Source organism: Oncorhynchus keta, chromosome 32, assembly GCF_023373465.1.
Source record: "Oncorhynchus keta strain PuntledgeMale-10-30-2019 chromosome 32, Oket_V2, whole genome shotgun sequence".
NCBI lineage: Eukaryota > Metazoa > Chordata > Actinopteri > Salmoniformes > Salmonidae > Oncorhynchus > Oncorhynchus keta.
In genome coordinates, this window is record NC_068452.1 from 23,045,065 (window position 1) to 23,062,162 (window position 17,098).

The 17,098-nt window shown below is 43.2% G+C and overlaps 2 protein-coding genes across 3 annotated transcripts in view; both read left to right on the top strand.

The window, feature by feature from the left end:
• LOC118384154 (integrator complex subunit 1-like) overlaps positions 1–6,138 on the top strand; it is a 31,915-nt gene extending 25,777 nt beyond the window's left edge. For both annotated transcript variants that reach the window (XM_052490923.1, XM_052490922.1), the window contains exons 33-48: positions 1–110; positions 645–825; positions 1,069–1,195; positions 1,273–1,388; positions 1,513–1,600; positions 1,740–2,011; positions 3,148–3,277; positions 3,388–3,521; positions 3,711–3,903; positions 4,198–4,325; positions 4,468–4,574; positions 4,762–4,875; positions 4,972–5,042; positions 5,165–5,256; positions 5,489–5,598; positions 5,770–6,138. The exon at positions 1–110 is cut by the window's left edge and continues 22 nt beyond it. In XM_052490923.1, the coding sequence (XP_052346883.1) occupies positions 1–110; positions 645–825; positions 1,069–1,195; positions 1,273–1,388; positions 1,513–1,600; positions 1,740–2,011; positions 3,148–3,277; positions 3,388–3,521; positions 3,711–3,903; positions 4,198–4,325; positions 4,468–4,574; positions 4,762–4,875; positions 4,972–5,042; positions 5,165–5,256; positions 5,489–5,598; positions 5,770–5,885 (2,089 nt within the window). In that variant the 3' untranslated portion in view covers positions 5,886–6,138. The remainder of the gene's footprint in view (positions 111–644; positions 826–1,068; positions 1,196–1,272; positions 1,389–1,512; positions 1,601–1,739; positions 2,012–3,147; positions 3,278–3,387; positions 3,522–3,710; positions 3,904–4,197; positions 4,326–4,467; positions 4,575–4,761; positions 4,876–4,971; positions 5,043–5,164; positions 5,257–5,488; positions 5,599–5,769) is intronic.
• A 5,815-nt stretch (positions 6,139–11,953) lies between these two features.
• LOC118384785 (paired mesoderm homeobox protein 2-like) lies at positions 11,954–14,176 on the top strand. The gene is made up of 3 exons (XM_035771517.2): positions 11,954–12,559; positions 12,897–13,054; positions 13,324–14,176. The coding sequence occupies exons 1-3, from the start codon at positions 12,325–12,327 to the stop codon at positions 13,747–13,749; spliced, it is 819 nt and encodes a 272-aa protein (XP_035627410.1). The 5' UTR covers positions 11,954–12,324; the 3' UTR covers positions 13,750–14,176.
• The last annotated feature ends 2,922 nt before the right edge of the window (positions 14,177–17,098 follow it).

The following is a 17,098-nucleotide window of genomic DNA, read 5'->3' on the forward strand; positions in this document are numbered from 1 at the left end:
GGCTGAGGCCCTGGCTTATCAGAGGGACTCCGAGGTGGCCGTGAGGGCTATAATCGCCACACTGAAGGCAGGGGAGAGATGTAATGCAGAGCCGGAACTGATAGGCAAAGGTATGGTACTTCTTTGCGTCGTTCACTCTCTCTCTCAGACGAGAACATCAACTATCCTCACTATTTCTGCTCCAGTTTGGATGTTTCCTCAATTTCCCCAGATCTGTTTGTTTCATTCCTGCCTCTGAGTCTCTGTTTTTCCTTTGTTGACCTGTTCCTTTATGAGTTTATAAGCTCTTCTCTGAAACCAAACCAGACCAGCGGCTTACAGTTTGTTTATGTCCAATATGGGCTCAGCTCTCCATCAAGCCCAGATGAAGGATGTTTTGACTTTGAACTGGTTGCGGCCAAGCTGGTGATCTAGGTTACGTCGAAATGCGATAATGGTAGTTGGTAGTTCATAGTTTTGGTGTGTGGTTTTTGACTTGCCCCTACAATGTTTTATTTTTCCTCTGAATCACAAGATTTTTCCTGAGCTCAGCATCATGGCCATGTTGTTTTTTTACTTCTGAATGTTCCACCGTAGCTGAGGGAATGGCACAACCATCACATCACAGCTCGTAACACTCAGTACTGTTTGTTTGTTGTTCCCAGTGTTACAGGGGCTAGTGGAGGGGAAGTCTCCATATTTGGAGGAACTGCTGGCCTTGCTAATGACTATTGAAACAGAGACGGGGACCGGCTCTACCACCGCAGGCCCTGTTGCCATGGTGATAGCGCTGCTTCTCCAGGAGACTGAAGAGCAAGCTGTGAAAATGGAGGTGGATACAAACAAGTAAGCATGTAAATTCTATCATGCCTAAATCATTCAAGACCTGTCTTTTTGCCCTTAGTCAAACAACAACATACAAATCTGGTTAACTGTGGCATTGGCATCTTATGTGTTTTGTAATGCCTTAGAAATATTACTATTGTATGTTTAATAATCAGCACTTTGTTTGACTGAAGGATTGTATAGATTCATCATTCATGTAGCCTGACCTTGAGCCTGTCGATCTATTCAATTCCCTTTCTGCAGCAGCTCCGAGGTGACAAAGACTGGGTCCAGCTCAGGGCTGCTTGTTGATTGGCTGGGACTTCTTGACCCTGAGGTCACATCTGTGTGTCCAGACCTTCAGCGGAAGCTGCTCTTTGCTCTCAACAAGGTAATCTCAGTGTGTGTGTGTGTGTGTGTGTGTGTGTGTGTGTACTTCACCACCTTACTTCATGTGATTTATTCCAGGGTAAAGGAACTCCCTCCTACAGACCATACCTTCTGGCATTGCTGACCCATCAGTCCAACTGGACAACTCTTCATCAGTGCATCAGTGCTCTTCTCAGCAAGCAGCAAGACCAGCGGTCAGACAATATATCAATCCCAAATCATTACCTTCAGCAGTAGTAGTCACACTGACAGTGTTTCCCAAATAGTGAAAGTTGTATTGTAATATTCTGTAATGGTGTTGTGTATGCTGTTCTCCAGGCTGGACCCATCTTCTGCTCTGGACTTCCTGTGGGCCTGCAGTCACATCCCTCGTATCTGGCAGGGCCGGGACCAGAAGACCCCACAGGTAGCACGGTACACCAGTGTAGCCCTCAAATAATGACTTCAATTAATCCAGTCACATGACACAAATCAGAGAACACTATTCCCCCTCAGCCTGACTGCTTCCAACACCTCTCTCTTGTGCTCTCTCCTTCTCTCTCCAGAAACAGACAGATACGTTTGTCCTGCGTTTGAACCCGGAGGAGCTTATCAGTCTGGTGGACCTCATCATGTCAGAGTCTGAGCTCAACAGCCGCGGCGACTCCTCGCCCCCTGCCAACGCCCCCGGCAACGCCAAGAGCACCCTGGACCACACCTTCTGCTCCCTCATCCAGTCACGGCTGCCCCTGCTCCACAGCTGTTGCCATGGCGACCTGGTGAGAGTGAAGAAAGTCTCGGAATACCTCATCAACTGCACAAAGAAATGGGGAGACAGGTATGGGTGGGTTGTTGGCTCTTGGACTGACATACTTAGTCAGGCTTGTCCAATGGGAATTTAATACTATTTACAGGGTGATCTGTTTGCTATGTGATCTACTTTAGACAGAGATGCCCTGTCTCTCTCAATACCCCATCTGTTCCTTCAGCAACAGCAGACATGACACTCCATAATATTTTGGTCTCATAAGGTTCACTAAAGTGCCCACAGTTCATTTAGTTAGACATATTTTTCACCCTCCCTAATTAGCCCCAGTATTGAACTTGGTCTTTGGCCTCTTTTAAACTGAGCTGATAAACTTGGGGCCATATCACTAGATTACCCCCAGACGGAACAGATGAAATTCACAGACTGAATGTTCTGTCAGACACAACGCTGTGTGGACCAGGGGAAAGGCGATAATTAGGTCTATTGGTGTGAAATTAAAACGACCAGAAGTCGTGTGTTCTGTGATCTCTTTAAAAGCTCAGTGTATTATAATAAAGCCAAGAGGATTAGGACTACAGCTCTAAACGTGCTGCCTGTGTTGTGGATTCCTGCTCCGACTTAGCTGCCTGTCAGAGATCAGGGTGCAACTTCTCTTTGTGGAAGCCAAACCTTCTTTCATGAGTCTGCCTCTGGTTATTAAACCAATTTTAATGGGGAAACTCTGGCCAAGGTCAAGCAGCAAAATTATCTATCCAATTACAATATTTTTATGCACAGCTAAGCTGTCTTGTACAAATAGTTGCGACTGAAAACATGGGTTGCTTAAAACCCATCTTACAAAGCAGACTGTGTTTGGCCTTGTGTGGGATAAACATTTCCCTGTGTGATAGGCATTCTCTTCAAAGCCTCTTCTTTTAAGGCTCATCGCTAGATTAGCTGGTGTTTATTCCAATTTACACGATGGTTGTTGAAGAGACAGTGGAATCTGACTCTTGGTCAAGGTTGTTGCTGTTTATGGAAAACACCGCCAGTGATGACCAGTGAATACAAATCCTGTTGATTCGTAGACGGTCGGACATGTATGAGCCAACTAACTAGGCCTACATCAGACGAGAGCATTGTTGTAGGAGACCATTGGTACTGTCTGCTGTGTGGAAACTGTTGTCTGATGTTTGCTAGCTGACTCCATTGTGTGTGTTCCTTAGTGTGATGAGTAAGCGGTGCCAGAACCTCCTGCTCCAGCTCTACCTGCACTTCCCAGAGGTCATCCAGCACGTGACCTTACCTGACGCCACCCTGAGCAGCGAGGGGGCTGCCGACGGCACCACATGCAAGGTAGAGTAGACCTTCAGGCGGCTCAGTCGCTTAACTGTTTCTCAAAGCCGTTGGCTGGCACAGAAGCCGTCAGAGGTCTTAAGGACTGATGTGTGATCCCTCCCTCTCAGCATGACGTCCTGGTTCATCGTCTGGTCACGTTGCTAGGCGATACGGGAGACACAAAGTCTGCTGAGAACCGGATGTCAGACGCTAACCTGGCCTGCAGGAAGCTGGCTGTGTCCCACCCTGTCCTCCTCCTCAGGTGAACACCATGTTCAGTACAAACATAGGACATATGAATTCATGCACCTCTTATGGTAGATTGTAGCTCCATAGCTACGATCACAGACGCTATTTAAAACCACCCTGTGAATGTTTTTGTTCTCACCTTTGCTGTAGTAAGGTGGAACGTCTGGAGAATGATCACAGCTTACCTTTCTTAACTTTCCAGACACTTGCCAATGATCGGAGCGCTTCTCCATGGACGCATCCACCTCAACTTCCAGGAGTTCCGGAGCCAGAACCACCTGACATTCTTCAGCAACGTGCTGGCCATCCTGGAGCTGTTGCAGCCATTAGTGTTCCACGGTGAACACCAGAGGGCGCTGCAGGACTGCCTGCTCTCCTTCATGAAGATCCTGCAGGTGAGGGAATGAACACGGAACGCACTCACAGATCAGCCTCAGGGTTTTCCAGTTGGTTTGGTGGCATTTGCTTGTGTTTTTCTTTTTAGCGTTTCAGAGTTATTTGACTTCTCATAGGTGGAGAAAGAATAGATTGTTGCCACTGCTACAGCTGTGGTTGGCTGGATATCTTGACTGGATCTAATGTGTTTTCGCAGAACAGTAGTATTTCTACAAGGTCAACTGCTCTGTGCATTAAAATAACTATCTTATTGATCATGGAGTTAATAATGTTGTGGTCCGTATTCCCTGCAGAACCTTAGGAGACCTCGTATGCATCCGTTGGCCGTCTTCAGTAAATATGTGCAGTTCATTCAGAAGTATATTACCCACGATGCAGCATCAGCCATTCCCTATCTACAGAAGCATTCTGATATCCTACAGTAAGTCATTGAACTGTTTTTTTTTTTTAAATGATTATTGAGACATTCGGATTGGCAACACCATTGCATTAATGTTAGTTGTTATTTCACATTGTGTGGAGCAGCGAAGGAGTGACTTGTTTTTCTCTGTTTGCCCCACTAGGGGGCTCTCGTCAGAGCACCCTGACCTGCTGCTTAAGTCCCTGCTGGCCGGCCTCACCCTGCCTGTGAAGACTGGCTCCTCTGACAGCTCTGCAGAGGACAGAGATGGTAAGCTTATCCACTCGTGAAAACTTTGCCTTGAATGAAAAAACATAAGTGAACACATCAGCAATTTGGCAAATGAAAAAATGTATAATATATTAATGACACATTTTTACTGCATACAGATACATATAAATCAACCATCTCGCTAAATGTGGTGTTTTTGACATCTCTCTGGGTTTCCTCCGATCAGATGAGTCGTCCTCTGGTTCCCTGCCCATGGTCAGTATCTCGGCCTCCGTTCCACTGACTGCAGCTGACATGACCAAGTACCTGAAGAAGATCTCCAGGGGAGAAGCCATCGAAGGTCATTAACGTATAATACACTCTCAGGTCAGTTTAACACGGAACTTCAGGGATTTTGCTGAACTTAACCAACATTTTGCTCCCCACTGTGTTTCAGACGTGCTGGAAGTTCTGACCGAGGTGGAGGACAAGTCCAAGAGGAATCCTGAGATCATCCAGTACTTCACTGTAAGTTCGCCTTCTAATAACACACCTTTATTATAAACAAATAATCCCCCAACACACACTCTGCTTTGCACCACTCTGTACAGTATAAGTAAACCGGTTTTAATTTCCTTCGCTGCCCTCAGAATGACCTGCAGAGACTGATGACTTCTACTGAGGAGTTGTGTCGTAACATGGCCTTCAGCCTGGCCCTGCGCTGCATCCAGAACAACCCGTGGTAAGATCAGAATGTTGACACTAGGATTTTTCTGCTTATTTTTATAGTAAACAAGAGAGTGAGCGCGCCAGTCGTCTGGCTGGATATTCATTTATCGATGCGTTGTCTAGGAATGTTTAGCTGCAAATGTTGCTGTAGTGATATCTGTAAGGTGTTGTCTTTCATGTAAAATAATGTTTCCTTAAAGTTGTGTGTCCTAATGTAAGAATTGTTTTTTTCGGTGGTGCTGCAGCACTGCAGCAGACTTCCTGCCCACCTTCATGTACTGTATGGGCAGCGGGAACTTTGACGTGGTGCAGACGGCGCTTAGGAACCTGCCAGAATACGTGCTGCTCTGTCAAGGTATGATTGTCCCATCTTCTCAGCACTACACAGCTTCTGTGCTTGGTCCTTATTATGGATCTAAACTCGCAAGTTGGAAAGTAAACTGTTCTGTGTTTTCAAGATGTATAAGGATTCACGCTCAAAGCAAACATGTTTTTTTGTTTTGCTTCATTGTGCTTTTCTCCTCAGAGCATGCAGACATCTTACTCCACAAGGCCTTCTTGGTGGGGATCTATGGGCAGATTGACACCAGCTCTATGATCTCTGAGTCCATGAAGGTCCTGCACATGGAGGCAACAACATGAGGACCCGGAGATAAAAGTCCTTCTCCTCTGACGGGAGGCAGTGTCACCGTAACGTTTTGGTAGATTTAGACTCGTGTCATACGCAACTGCTCTTTTCTTTTTATCCATTTGGTCATTTCATCAGGATTTATGGATTAATACGAACTGATTATTTGATTCGAAGGTAATATCGAAGTATTCAAAAGATGGTGATAATGACTATTGTAAAAAAAAGAATAATAATAAAGTCACTCATGCTTGTTTTGCAGTGGTAGCCCGTATTCATTATTTCAAAAGATAATAGAAGCACTATCTATCAACCACTGTCAGAAATGGAAACTTTTGAAATGATGGATTTTTGTCTGTCGTATAATAGGAATAACATCACATAAAACCACGGTGCCATATGACATGTCTTTTCTGTTGCTTCTAACCTCAGAGTTCAGACTGAAATGGTGTCTGTGCTGCATGTTTAAACATTTAAAAGAGAAGTCAGTTACCAGCTGAAATTGTGGAGCATAATCTTTGGAATTTCAGCAGAACTAATTATTGCTTTTGGGCATCAACGTTTCACCACCTCAAACAAGAGAACCGGAGCAACAGTTAATGGAGCAAGACCCTGGTGCCTTCATATTTCATTCCATGCATTCTCTGAGCCAGATCCTGTTTGAAATGGCTGTCATAGTTATGCACTCTTTTCACTGGGGTGTAGAAGACAAATTAAAGGCATGCGATGGAAACCAATTTGCCATGAAAGTGTGAGTTGTTTTGCCCAGTGTCACTGACTTCATCAGAAACCCTCTCGATGGAGTCAAAGGGGTAGACGAGACAACGTGCAGGCATGCAGGTAACCCAGCTAAGTGTTCCTTCCTCACCCATTTATGGGAAATTAACCAAGGCAGTAATTGTTCAATCATACAGACCAAAGAGCTGTTTTGAAGGCTGCATGTGGGCAGGCTGTTTTGGCCAGCACTGAAATGTACTCTGCTGGTGTTGGATTACATGGTGAGACATGGAGAGGAAGCAGTTGGTTAGTGATGGGAGAATCCTATGTGAAGGTGGAACATGCCCACACTGGTGGGTCAGGGGACGCTGTTGTCCGTTAGGACTGACAGCCACTCTACATACTGCACACATGGGGCTGATGAAAGCAGCCTCCTTCAATGAGGTCCACACATGTCCAATGATCTGCTCGCTACCCTTTTAACATGTCATAATTGATCGGAAGCTTGGGGTGGATATGTCTTCAAATGTGCAAGTGATTCTGCCACCATCGTGGTTTTCACTGTTATATGTGCTGCTGTGCATAGTCAATTGGATACAAATTGGATTGAAAAAGACTCTTGGATGGGTTGACTAATTGTCCAAATATGTTTCTTATTGCTTGTAGTGCAAACAATTGTGCTACAATTTCTTCACAAAAAAAGTATCTTGTATTATTTAGTTTGTATTTTAAAACATGTTGCCTCGCATTTGTTTTGAGAGTATTTTTATATCTATACTTTTCCAAATTTGTTAGAAATCTATTGCTTTTAAACTATCTACTGCAATTGTTCTACTTGTCTGTGCTCTCCTCCCAGTTTGTTTTTTGGTTAATGAGTTAATTGCACCTGTAAGGTGTTCTCTAGTTCACACAGTCTGGAGTTGAAAGTTGTGTTTGTGGTTATCCATCAGCTAGCAACAGATGCTGTAGCTGCCTGGGCTCTTGGTGAGGCGCCAGCATCCTATTGGCTTGGTGGCAGTGAGGCGGAACAGAGATGAGTGACAGCCAGTGAGGAGGAGGAGATGGAAAGAGAGGGCTGTCATTAACTAGCCTGATGGGCCACTGACATGCTAATAACCTCTGCCTTGATTCATCATCACATCAGACTAGCGTTTGATGCCCTCAGAAGCACCTGGTGCTGTGGTCTGTACTAAAGCCGTCTCAATGTGCCATACTCCGAGTTAATCATTTTTACTGCTGCACATGAGCTATTTTGTAACAGCCCTATCATGGCTTTATGAAAAGTCACAGATTGCAAACCCATAAAGATGAGTTTAAAGAGTTGTTTTAATGTTGATTTGCTAGTTCATGTGAAAGTGGACAGTGCAGGAAGGTGGGGGTGAGTCCTTGTCTATCACTCACCCCTGGGAGGGGCTGCGATGTGCCTCTACCTGCCCAGCACACCTGTCTTCCTTTCCTTAGATCATCTCGTCTTCCTCCACGCATGAGTTGCACTTGGCCGGCGTGGAAGAAATGTGGACCGGCTCTCGCCTCTCTTTTCCCCAGGCACTTTGAAGCCTAAAGTGTGATTGCTCTTGGATCGTGGCCGCTTTCCCTTGAACGTTTTGTCATGAAAAGCAGGTTGGGCTCAGCTTCATCCCGTAGCCAGTGATCCAGGACTAAACCAATCAGGCTGCTCTCTGCAGGATACTCTTAGCAACCAGAGAGAGTGAGGCATCGAGCAGATAGGGGCTTCCTCTGCTCTAAAACACATGTCCCTTTGTCTTCCCTGGATGTGACAAACACATCTATCACAATCATTTAATAACAGACAGAATTCAATTGTACTGCCATGCTTTGATTTAAAGTTCAAGTTGGTCAATGAGATTAAGTGCAACCACAAGCAACCGATGATGAGAGAACCTTGCTGTGATTTCATATGGCATTTTTTTTTGACAATTTGGAATGAATCGGAAATAAAAATGTTGAGTTTAGGTCGACCCTGTCTGAAAAATCTGCCGGGCAATCTGAAAAGTCATTAGCAGCAGACAGTTAAGTGACAAGCCTTTAAGCTTCACTTATGCTCTCATTAAAAGTTGATCTTATCAGTGTTCTTTGCTGCTTATTACAGACTGCAAATGACACCAGCCATATGCACAGTCCCATGACACCAATGAACATCATCCATCTTCACAAGACATTTGGCAGAACTTTAGTCGGATGTTTTGAAGTGTCATTCTAATGACATTGTGCGTTGTTCCCAATCTCTGTCATCTAAGGTCCTGTACTAACACATCCACAGTTAAATCTGATAGTTGAGCCAGTTTCAAAGGTCCTTTAAAAAGAACATTGAATGCTTTTGTTATGGTATGGTAAATGTATTGCCGAACACTGCACTAACCTAAAGAGCTGCTCTTTGTGTTGGTCTTATACTGCAGAGTATTGGCATTTCTCATTCCAACATTCCTTGTGTTGCTTCTCTTGTCCTCTATCCCTTTACATTTACATTTGTAAACCATATATACGATCTCAAACAAGCCCATTTCAAACTGAAGTCAGTCATGGAAAATGAGGCACAACAACGTTGGTGTTTTTTTTTTAAATCCATGGAGAATGTGCATTTTGCCCCCAATGTTGAATGCCCACTAATGATGCTGTGATATTTATTTAAGCCTACTGTGGATTTCACAGGCTGCCATGTGATCCAGGGACCTGGGAATACCTGAGAGACCAGTGAAGAATGGAGTGAGCCACTGCCATTGTTGTCCTAATGCCTCCTTCAATTATCCACAAGCAGCTCATTTGTACACGAGCCCCTTACTGATGGCTAAACCACCCTGCTGGTTTTTCACCAATTTCTCCCGATTAGCTGGATCAATGGGCATTAGAGGAAACCGGGACAGACCAAACACAGCACTTTCCGACATCCCAGAAATCCCTCTGTCTACCTGTGTGCCAAGGACAAATGGAACAGAGATGGCCATTCAGTATTCAGAGCTAACCCACAAACAATGTTTATTTACCCACCCTTCAAACTAGACACTTTTAATCTAGTTTCCTTTTTTCTTTAGAAATGGCAAAGCCAAGAAATGACCGGAGAAATGGCAAAGCCAAGAAATGACTGGGGGCTGCTGGAGCAGAGTGAACGTTGATGCCTCATTGTCACACGCACCAATAAACATGCTCACAGATTCATCTTAACATAGAGATTGTCCAGGCATTTCTGATGTTTGTCTATTGACCTCTATACCTGTGCGTCGGCTTTATTAAGTGTTTGAACAGGTGTGGATGAAAGCCCCACAGGAGAGGAGAGAGAGGTGCTGTCCTCTGATTAGACAGTGATTCACCTTCCCCTGGTGTTGGGAGCATGGCTTTGGCCAGATGTCTCCTGCTGATGTTCTGGAACTGATCAAAGGTATGCAGTTCAAACCGCCAGTCTGTGGTGACAACCATGACAGTGGCGTGTTCTAGCCGCCGTCTGATCCGATAAGCATTTAGCGGGGTGTGTTAGGTGATGCGTATCTCCGGATTAATTGACACACCTGTGTTTCATTCACATCATAGACAGTCAGTACCCATCATGATCAACTCATCAGAGATCCTTCAACACTGGGGCCACAGCTGGGCTGCTTGGGAAAGGTGTGGATGATCTTTAAGAGTATGCACAGTAACGTGAGTTGACTATGTGAGAGAAAGAGTGTGTGTGTGTCTCTCTGTCTGTGTGCGTGCATGTGTGTGTGTGAGAGAGAGTGTGTGTGTGATCGTATGAGACCTAATTATTGTGTATACGTTTTGTAGTGGATACGTGTAGCTCTTATGTGAGAGAATGCTCTCTCTCTGTCACGGTCTGTTGGAGTACAGTGCTGTATTACCTTCCTTCCAGCATGTGTGGAGATTTACTTTGAGGCCCCGTACTAAGCTGTGATTTGGGACAGTTTACCTGATGACATGAAAGAGAGATTGAGTAACTCTAACTTATTACACAGTAACCAAACCTGCTTGCATATGTGTATAACACTGGTAATACCTTTTTATAGGTTTATTTGATGTTATTTAAATGTATTTCAACTTGGAAAATCCCATTGAACCCAAGGGAGCCCTGCAAACAATCATACAAATTCACAATATTTACAATTCCAACGCTTGCGGTGATCATTATTCCCATTAATTCCCTATTGATTGGAATCTCTATGTCAATGTATTTGTTATAGTCTTTATGTTAGGATTGTGTATATTACTTGGAGAGAAAGAGGAGACGTTTTAATAAAAAAATACAAATCTGGGTGACATGAAATAGGTGCAAATTCCAAAAGCTCAATCTGTTTTCAAAGGCCAAGGAGCCCTGACCCACAGCCATTGTCAGTGAACTCTGTCTTCAGCCCGAAGACCAAACAATACCTTCTATTTGAACAGGTGAGCCTATTTTAGATGGAAGACTAGTAGAGACTAGATGGGACCACTTTAGTCATTTAATGACAGCATTTCCATTGTTTTTGTTGAACGTTTCATTTGAAAGATTAGACCTAGCTATTAGGAAAGCAATTATTTTTAATTGCATACATTTCTGTGGTGTATAATGACTGCATTTAGTGTGTATCTAACATCCAAAATGAACATCAAGATCAGGAAATAAGTGTTAGGTAAACATTTTCGATCCAGCTAATTGTCATCATTCAACTTCATGTCAATTAGGTGGTGTAATTAGCGTGAACTTGTTTACCTTGGCAACAGTGGCTCTGTGTTTGGCACCTTCGAGCCTGTTTTGATCCTCTCTGAAGGGCTGTACCAGTTTGTCATCGGAATTGTTTCTTCTTCTTCTGCTTGACAACTATTCATTGAAAGACGAGCGATATTCTCAAATATTTGTGGTGTACGTGTTCAACTGAACGTTCAAGCGTTGTTGTTTTTTTATGTCATTTCCACACTTTGATGTCTGATCCATCACTTTGATTGAAATTTACGAAGCTAAAAGATGTCTTAACTTGTTCAAAGTAAACCTCAGACACCAAATCCATGCAGAGTGCAACATTAAATTGAGAGTGGAAGGTGCTGCTATAATGTAAGTTGAATGCAAACATTGTATGTAATTGGTGTGTTGAAGAAGATAAAGTGTACATTGTGTTTCTAAATGGACTTTGATTGAATGATACCGTGGTGTGAAAATCTACCCGGAGATGGATCATGGGTCAGATTCACATTCCTGTCTCCATTTCTCTGAAGCCCAGCCCTCTCTCTCACACCCAGGAGTCAGTCTGGGCCCACTGTGAGTCATGTGACTGCTAAGGAAGGAGGGGGGAACAGCAGGATAGGAGAGAGAACCTCACCAGACTAAGGTGAGACCCCCTTACCTGCTGAGTGCAGTCCTCTCTCGCCTCCCCACCCATCACCTGCATCTCACCTGAACTCCTCCTGAGTCTCCATTTCAACCTTCATCTTAGGTAGCCTTCTGGATTGAGAGTCAGTGTATGGTTGATGACTGCAATTCATCCCTCAGAATTGATGGTGGAAGATAGTGTGATTTCTTTCATTCTGGATCTGGTGATGTACTTCATTAACAGCCCTATTTGATTTCACTGTGGTAAAGAAGCCTCAAGACTTGGCTCTGCTCCATCTTGTGCCAACCTCAACAAGAATGTTTAGTCTGATGTTGTGAAGTGCTCCTGAGATACGTCCCATTGTTTTGGTATCAGACTGTTCCCTTTATACCAGTGGATTGACACTTAAGACTCTGTCTGGACTCCTAAGAGCTTTTGGATAATGTTTGGCCCTGGGCAGCTGGTCTCCACTCTTCTACCTGCAGTCTTCCACTCCTCCGCAGCTCACTTATTCCCTGCGTTCCCCACCAGACTGGGCTCCCCTCCACAGATCCTGATCCCTGGGCCCCTGATCAGCTATGAGTCCCTGCGGAGTTACTTGCAACCAGAGCCCTGCAAAGAGGCTCTGTTCCTGGCCACACAGGCAGCTGGGATGGGGCAGTTCACGGCCAGCATGGGTGAGTTCCAACCAACAGTCTGCCTTAGAATGTCAGAATTACTGTAACTTTGGAGAGCACATGGATATTTACATTCATGTGTGACAATTTATTACAGATACGTGTTGGCTTATTAGTTGGTAGAATTTATTTTCTCATAGAGACTCATTGAGCACTGTCTAATGGCAGTGTAAATGTTTACAAAAGATTTTCCTAACAGCTCCTAACAAACAATCAATTATCAAGCACGGTTAAAGAGGGCCTAATGAACGGCGGCGCTAATTATCCAATCTAGAGCCATTAGTTCCTTGTCAACCGTTGGCGATTGTGTAATTGGCGGTTGTGCTGTGCTTTCCAGATGAACAGAGGCCAGTGAAGCAACGTCGTGCTCGGGCCAACTACAGCAGCTGTCAGCTGGAGGAGCTAGAGAAGACCTTTGAGAACACCCACTACCCTGACGTCTTCATGAGGGAAGCTCTGGCCCTCAGACTGGACCTCATCGAGGCCAGAGTGCAGGTACGGTCCCAACACCCTCTTCATTCCAAACCATTGTCACTAATGCATGAACTCTGATTTCTAGAAGCCATCTTTGTTTCTATCAGCTTTCATGCCACAATGTTACTGTATTATATATATATATATATATATATTATTTGTTTATGAATACATCAAAAAAACTGTTAAATCTAGTGGATACTGAATTTTTTTTCGAAACTAATGTTTTGCATTGTAAGAGATTTCACTCTCTCATATACTACATATTACATTGGTTCCATTTTCACCAGGTGTGGTTTCAGAACCGCCGGGCTAAGATGCGGAGGCAGCTGAAGTTGCAGGGCCAGCTAGGAGAGCCCTTTCTCAGGAAGGACAATGCAGATGACACAACAGACAAACCCAACAAGAGCTTACCGGAGCTAGAGAGCTCTGACGGCGAGCACTGGGAGAGGAGGCAGGAGAAAGGAAGCTATCCCTGGACTAAAGTACCTCGTTCTGCTGTGATGACCACCATGATTCAGGGGCCAGCAGGGGAATGGGAGGGGATGGAGGGGCCCAGTCCAGAAGAGTTCCGCTGCTGTAGCATTGCCAAGCTGAGGGCCAAGGCCAGGGAGCACGAGGCTGAGATCCATAGCACTGTGGCCAGGTCAGGAGGAGAAGAGACATCAGCACTGCAGACACAAACACAGAACACTGACGACAGAGAGAGCAACTGATATGACTCTTTCTCTCTGCATGGCTTTTGCAAACAGGTCCCTAAGACCTCATCATGGTTGAGGCAACTTGACTAAATACCCCATCCTTGGTTTTATTCATTCTGTTATTCAATGAGGATATGAACTAACATTTAGAAAAGGTGCTGATTTTTTGTTTGGTATTATATAAATGTATTGTGTTTTGAAATGCCATTATTTTTCTGTACTGGACATCTTTTTCTATCAACAATCACGCTAAATTTGTATTTTAAATGCTCAGACTAGGAAGAGGTGAATATATAGTATATCCATAGTAACAGCTTATAAATGTATAGTATATCCATAGTAACATCTTATAAATGTATAGAATAAACGTCTTATAAATATATAGTATATCCATAGCAACATCTTATAAATATATAGTATTTCCATAACAACATCTTATAAATATATAGTATATCCATAGTAACATCTTAACATTTTATCCTTAATGTTTCTTTATACTTTGGCTGAACAATTTCAGTTTCTATCATTCACTATCTTGAACTCTTGAACACATGAGACAAAGATAACATTGTTATCGTTTCACATTCCCCACTGAGGTGGTTCATTTTATTGAACCTTTATTTATCCAGGTGAGTCAATTCAGAATACATTCTTCATTTAATACATTCATGGTTTTTCACGCCTAAATAAATCTGTACATAATACATGTAAAACTCCGATATGCAGTCCTGATCTTCATCCATCACCACAGGTGATTTCTCTTTAGATATTCTGCTGTATTACTGGTGACTAAATGCTCTTACATTAGCCATCAGATTAGGGTCAAATTAAAACAGGAGACGCTCTGATGACTTCTCAATGATCTCATCGATGACAAGCCCAACCCTGGCCGGGGCTATCCTGTTACCTTCACCGCAGACCGAGAGGCAGGATGTCTGCGTGCTGCCACAGGCCCTCGTAGGAAACAATGGAAGTGGCTGAAAAATGACTGGCCCCAATGACAGGAACGCTTTCTGAAGATTAAGAGGCAAATACATGTTGTTTTTTTGCTGAGAAAGATGAACTTTTTACAACAGTGCTGTCATTTAAATACATCAGGGAGGCTATCACTGTTTGTATTTTTTATAGGTATTGTTGAAATGTATATTAAGACGACTCACAAATTGTATCGTCTTGAGCTATACCGTATATCGATGTTAAAAAAGTACAGTCGGCTAAAACATATTTACAGGATGGGACTATAAGAATAGCCTGTATCATCATTATCACTACTTTTCCAGAGGTGGCACTATTTGTCCTACTAAACTGTATTATGTTGATTTTCAGAGCATGGAAAGAGCAGCTGTTCCAAGTCTAATGGATTTTCATCCTCACAGTCAGAGCACTTCCTTCGGGCTTAGACGTTGGCCTTTTTTGTATGGCCAATCTCCTGTATGACATGAACAGCCTTTAGTTCTGTGGAAGAAATATGGGATATGACACCACTTTGCCAAGGTCACTGCAAATTCCAATGCAGAATCTGGGGATATGAATAGGGAGTTGGAAGGATTTTAATGAATGGAAAATGTAAATCTTAAGTGCAGGGCCTGCCTTACCCGTTTGGGGGCCCTCTTGACAGCAGAGGGAAACATTTAAAGTTTTAAATTTAATTTCCTGCAATTCTACACATTTTGCCATGGCGCAGAGAGAAAAATGTGCAGTTGTACAGAATATTTACTGAAATTCTACATATTTTTCCATGACTTATAGCATGTTAATATCATATCTGATTGAGAGTGAATAACCAAATCAAAGGGGGCTCATGCACACATGCCCTTCGTGCCCGGTGGGTAATTACTACAAGTTTACATAGCAAGAGGAAAACTGCTAATGCAAAATGCACGACATTGCACCTTGTGTATTATCCTATTCTAAAGCTCAACATTAAGTTGAGTCCCCGACTCATTTTTTTTTAGTTGGGGGCACCATAAAGGCCGTGGGTCAAGCGCCTATGTCACTTATGCCCAGGGCTGGCTCTGCTTGAGTGTTAGTTTGGGTCTTCTGTATGTTTTCAAAAGTCTCTCTGTAGTCTAACAGTGCCCCCCTCTGGTAATGAAATCTCTTCTCCATTCATGGGCCTTTTATCAATTAGATTTGCTCACCTCCTCCGTCCTCTCTTGCCTCCTTTGAAAAAGGAAAAAGTTAATCGAGGACAGTCGGCGAGGAGTGAACTTGGTGGGAATGCGCTTACTTGAAATAATACGGTCCTTCTCCACTCACTCGTCATTAGGAAAATTACGTTTACTGGGGTGGATTCCAAAATAAGTGTAAAGTGATCAAAACAAATTAAGTTAATTGTGCAAGAGATTTTGTAGATAAAACAAACAATAAGTAGCATATTGTTTTTAAACGTGTGCATGTTTTTCTCCTCTGACAAAACAAAAGCTGATTCCAAGGGGGTGTGGAAGATTTCAAAACTTCCGCGGTAGGATACACATGAATATCCTTGATGAAAATTGGCTATCGAGAAGGGGAGGACACACTCGTTTGCCTACTAATGACTTGACACACTCTTGACCACTTATCGGTTTCCTGGTCATGGAGGAGAGAGGACGGAGGACGTTCTTTTGCCCAAACGAGAAAACCCCATAGGTATTATCATAACTGTCCTTCCTTTATTCAATCATTATTGTATATTCATTGTCAGCAGCATATTTATTGCCAGTGTGCATTTGCTTCAGTAATAATTCAACTATCCATATCTTTATATTCTGTAGATTTCAAGGTCTGGTAACACATATTTTGCTATTATGTTAAAACAATTAACATATATAAAAACATGTTAATAAAAGGTTAGTGTAATTGCAGTGTTACTACACAAGTTTTTCCCAATGTATTTTGTTTTAGTTTATTGGTATGTTGTTCCTACTTTGTATTAGGCTACTTGTATTATTTACACCAAGTAAATGTTTTTTTATTTTTTGTTGCTGTGTGTAGATATATCAATGTCCATCTAATCTCTTTGTAGGCTATGCATCTAGTTGAGGTTGTCGAGTTCTTGGTGGGTCAGTTTCTCCTATGTTACTCAAATTTCAGACACACTCAAGTTGTTCTGGATTCATTTGGGCCCATCTCATTTGGGTCAAATTTGAAACCACCATTGGTGACCCAAAATGGGTCAGTGGGTCTGGATTAATTCGTTTAATGGAGACCTTAAGCCTCTTCTGAGTTTGCAACTTGTAACTTAAAATATGTATCATTGGTTTTTCGAATGAAAATGCCCCATATGCAAATAACCCATATGCAAATGAGCAAACAAGGGCTCAGCCGAATCCTTTGTATTCATAGCCTAATTGGGTTGCTCATTAAGGCTTCAACACTAACG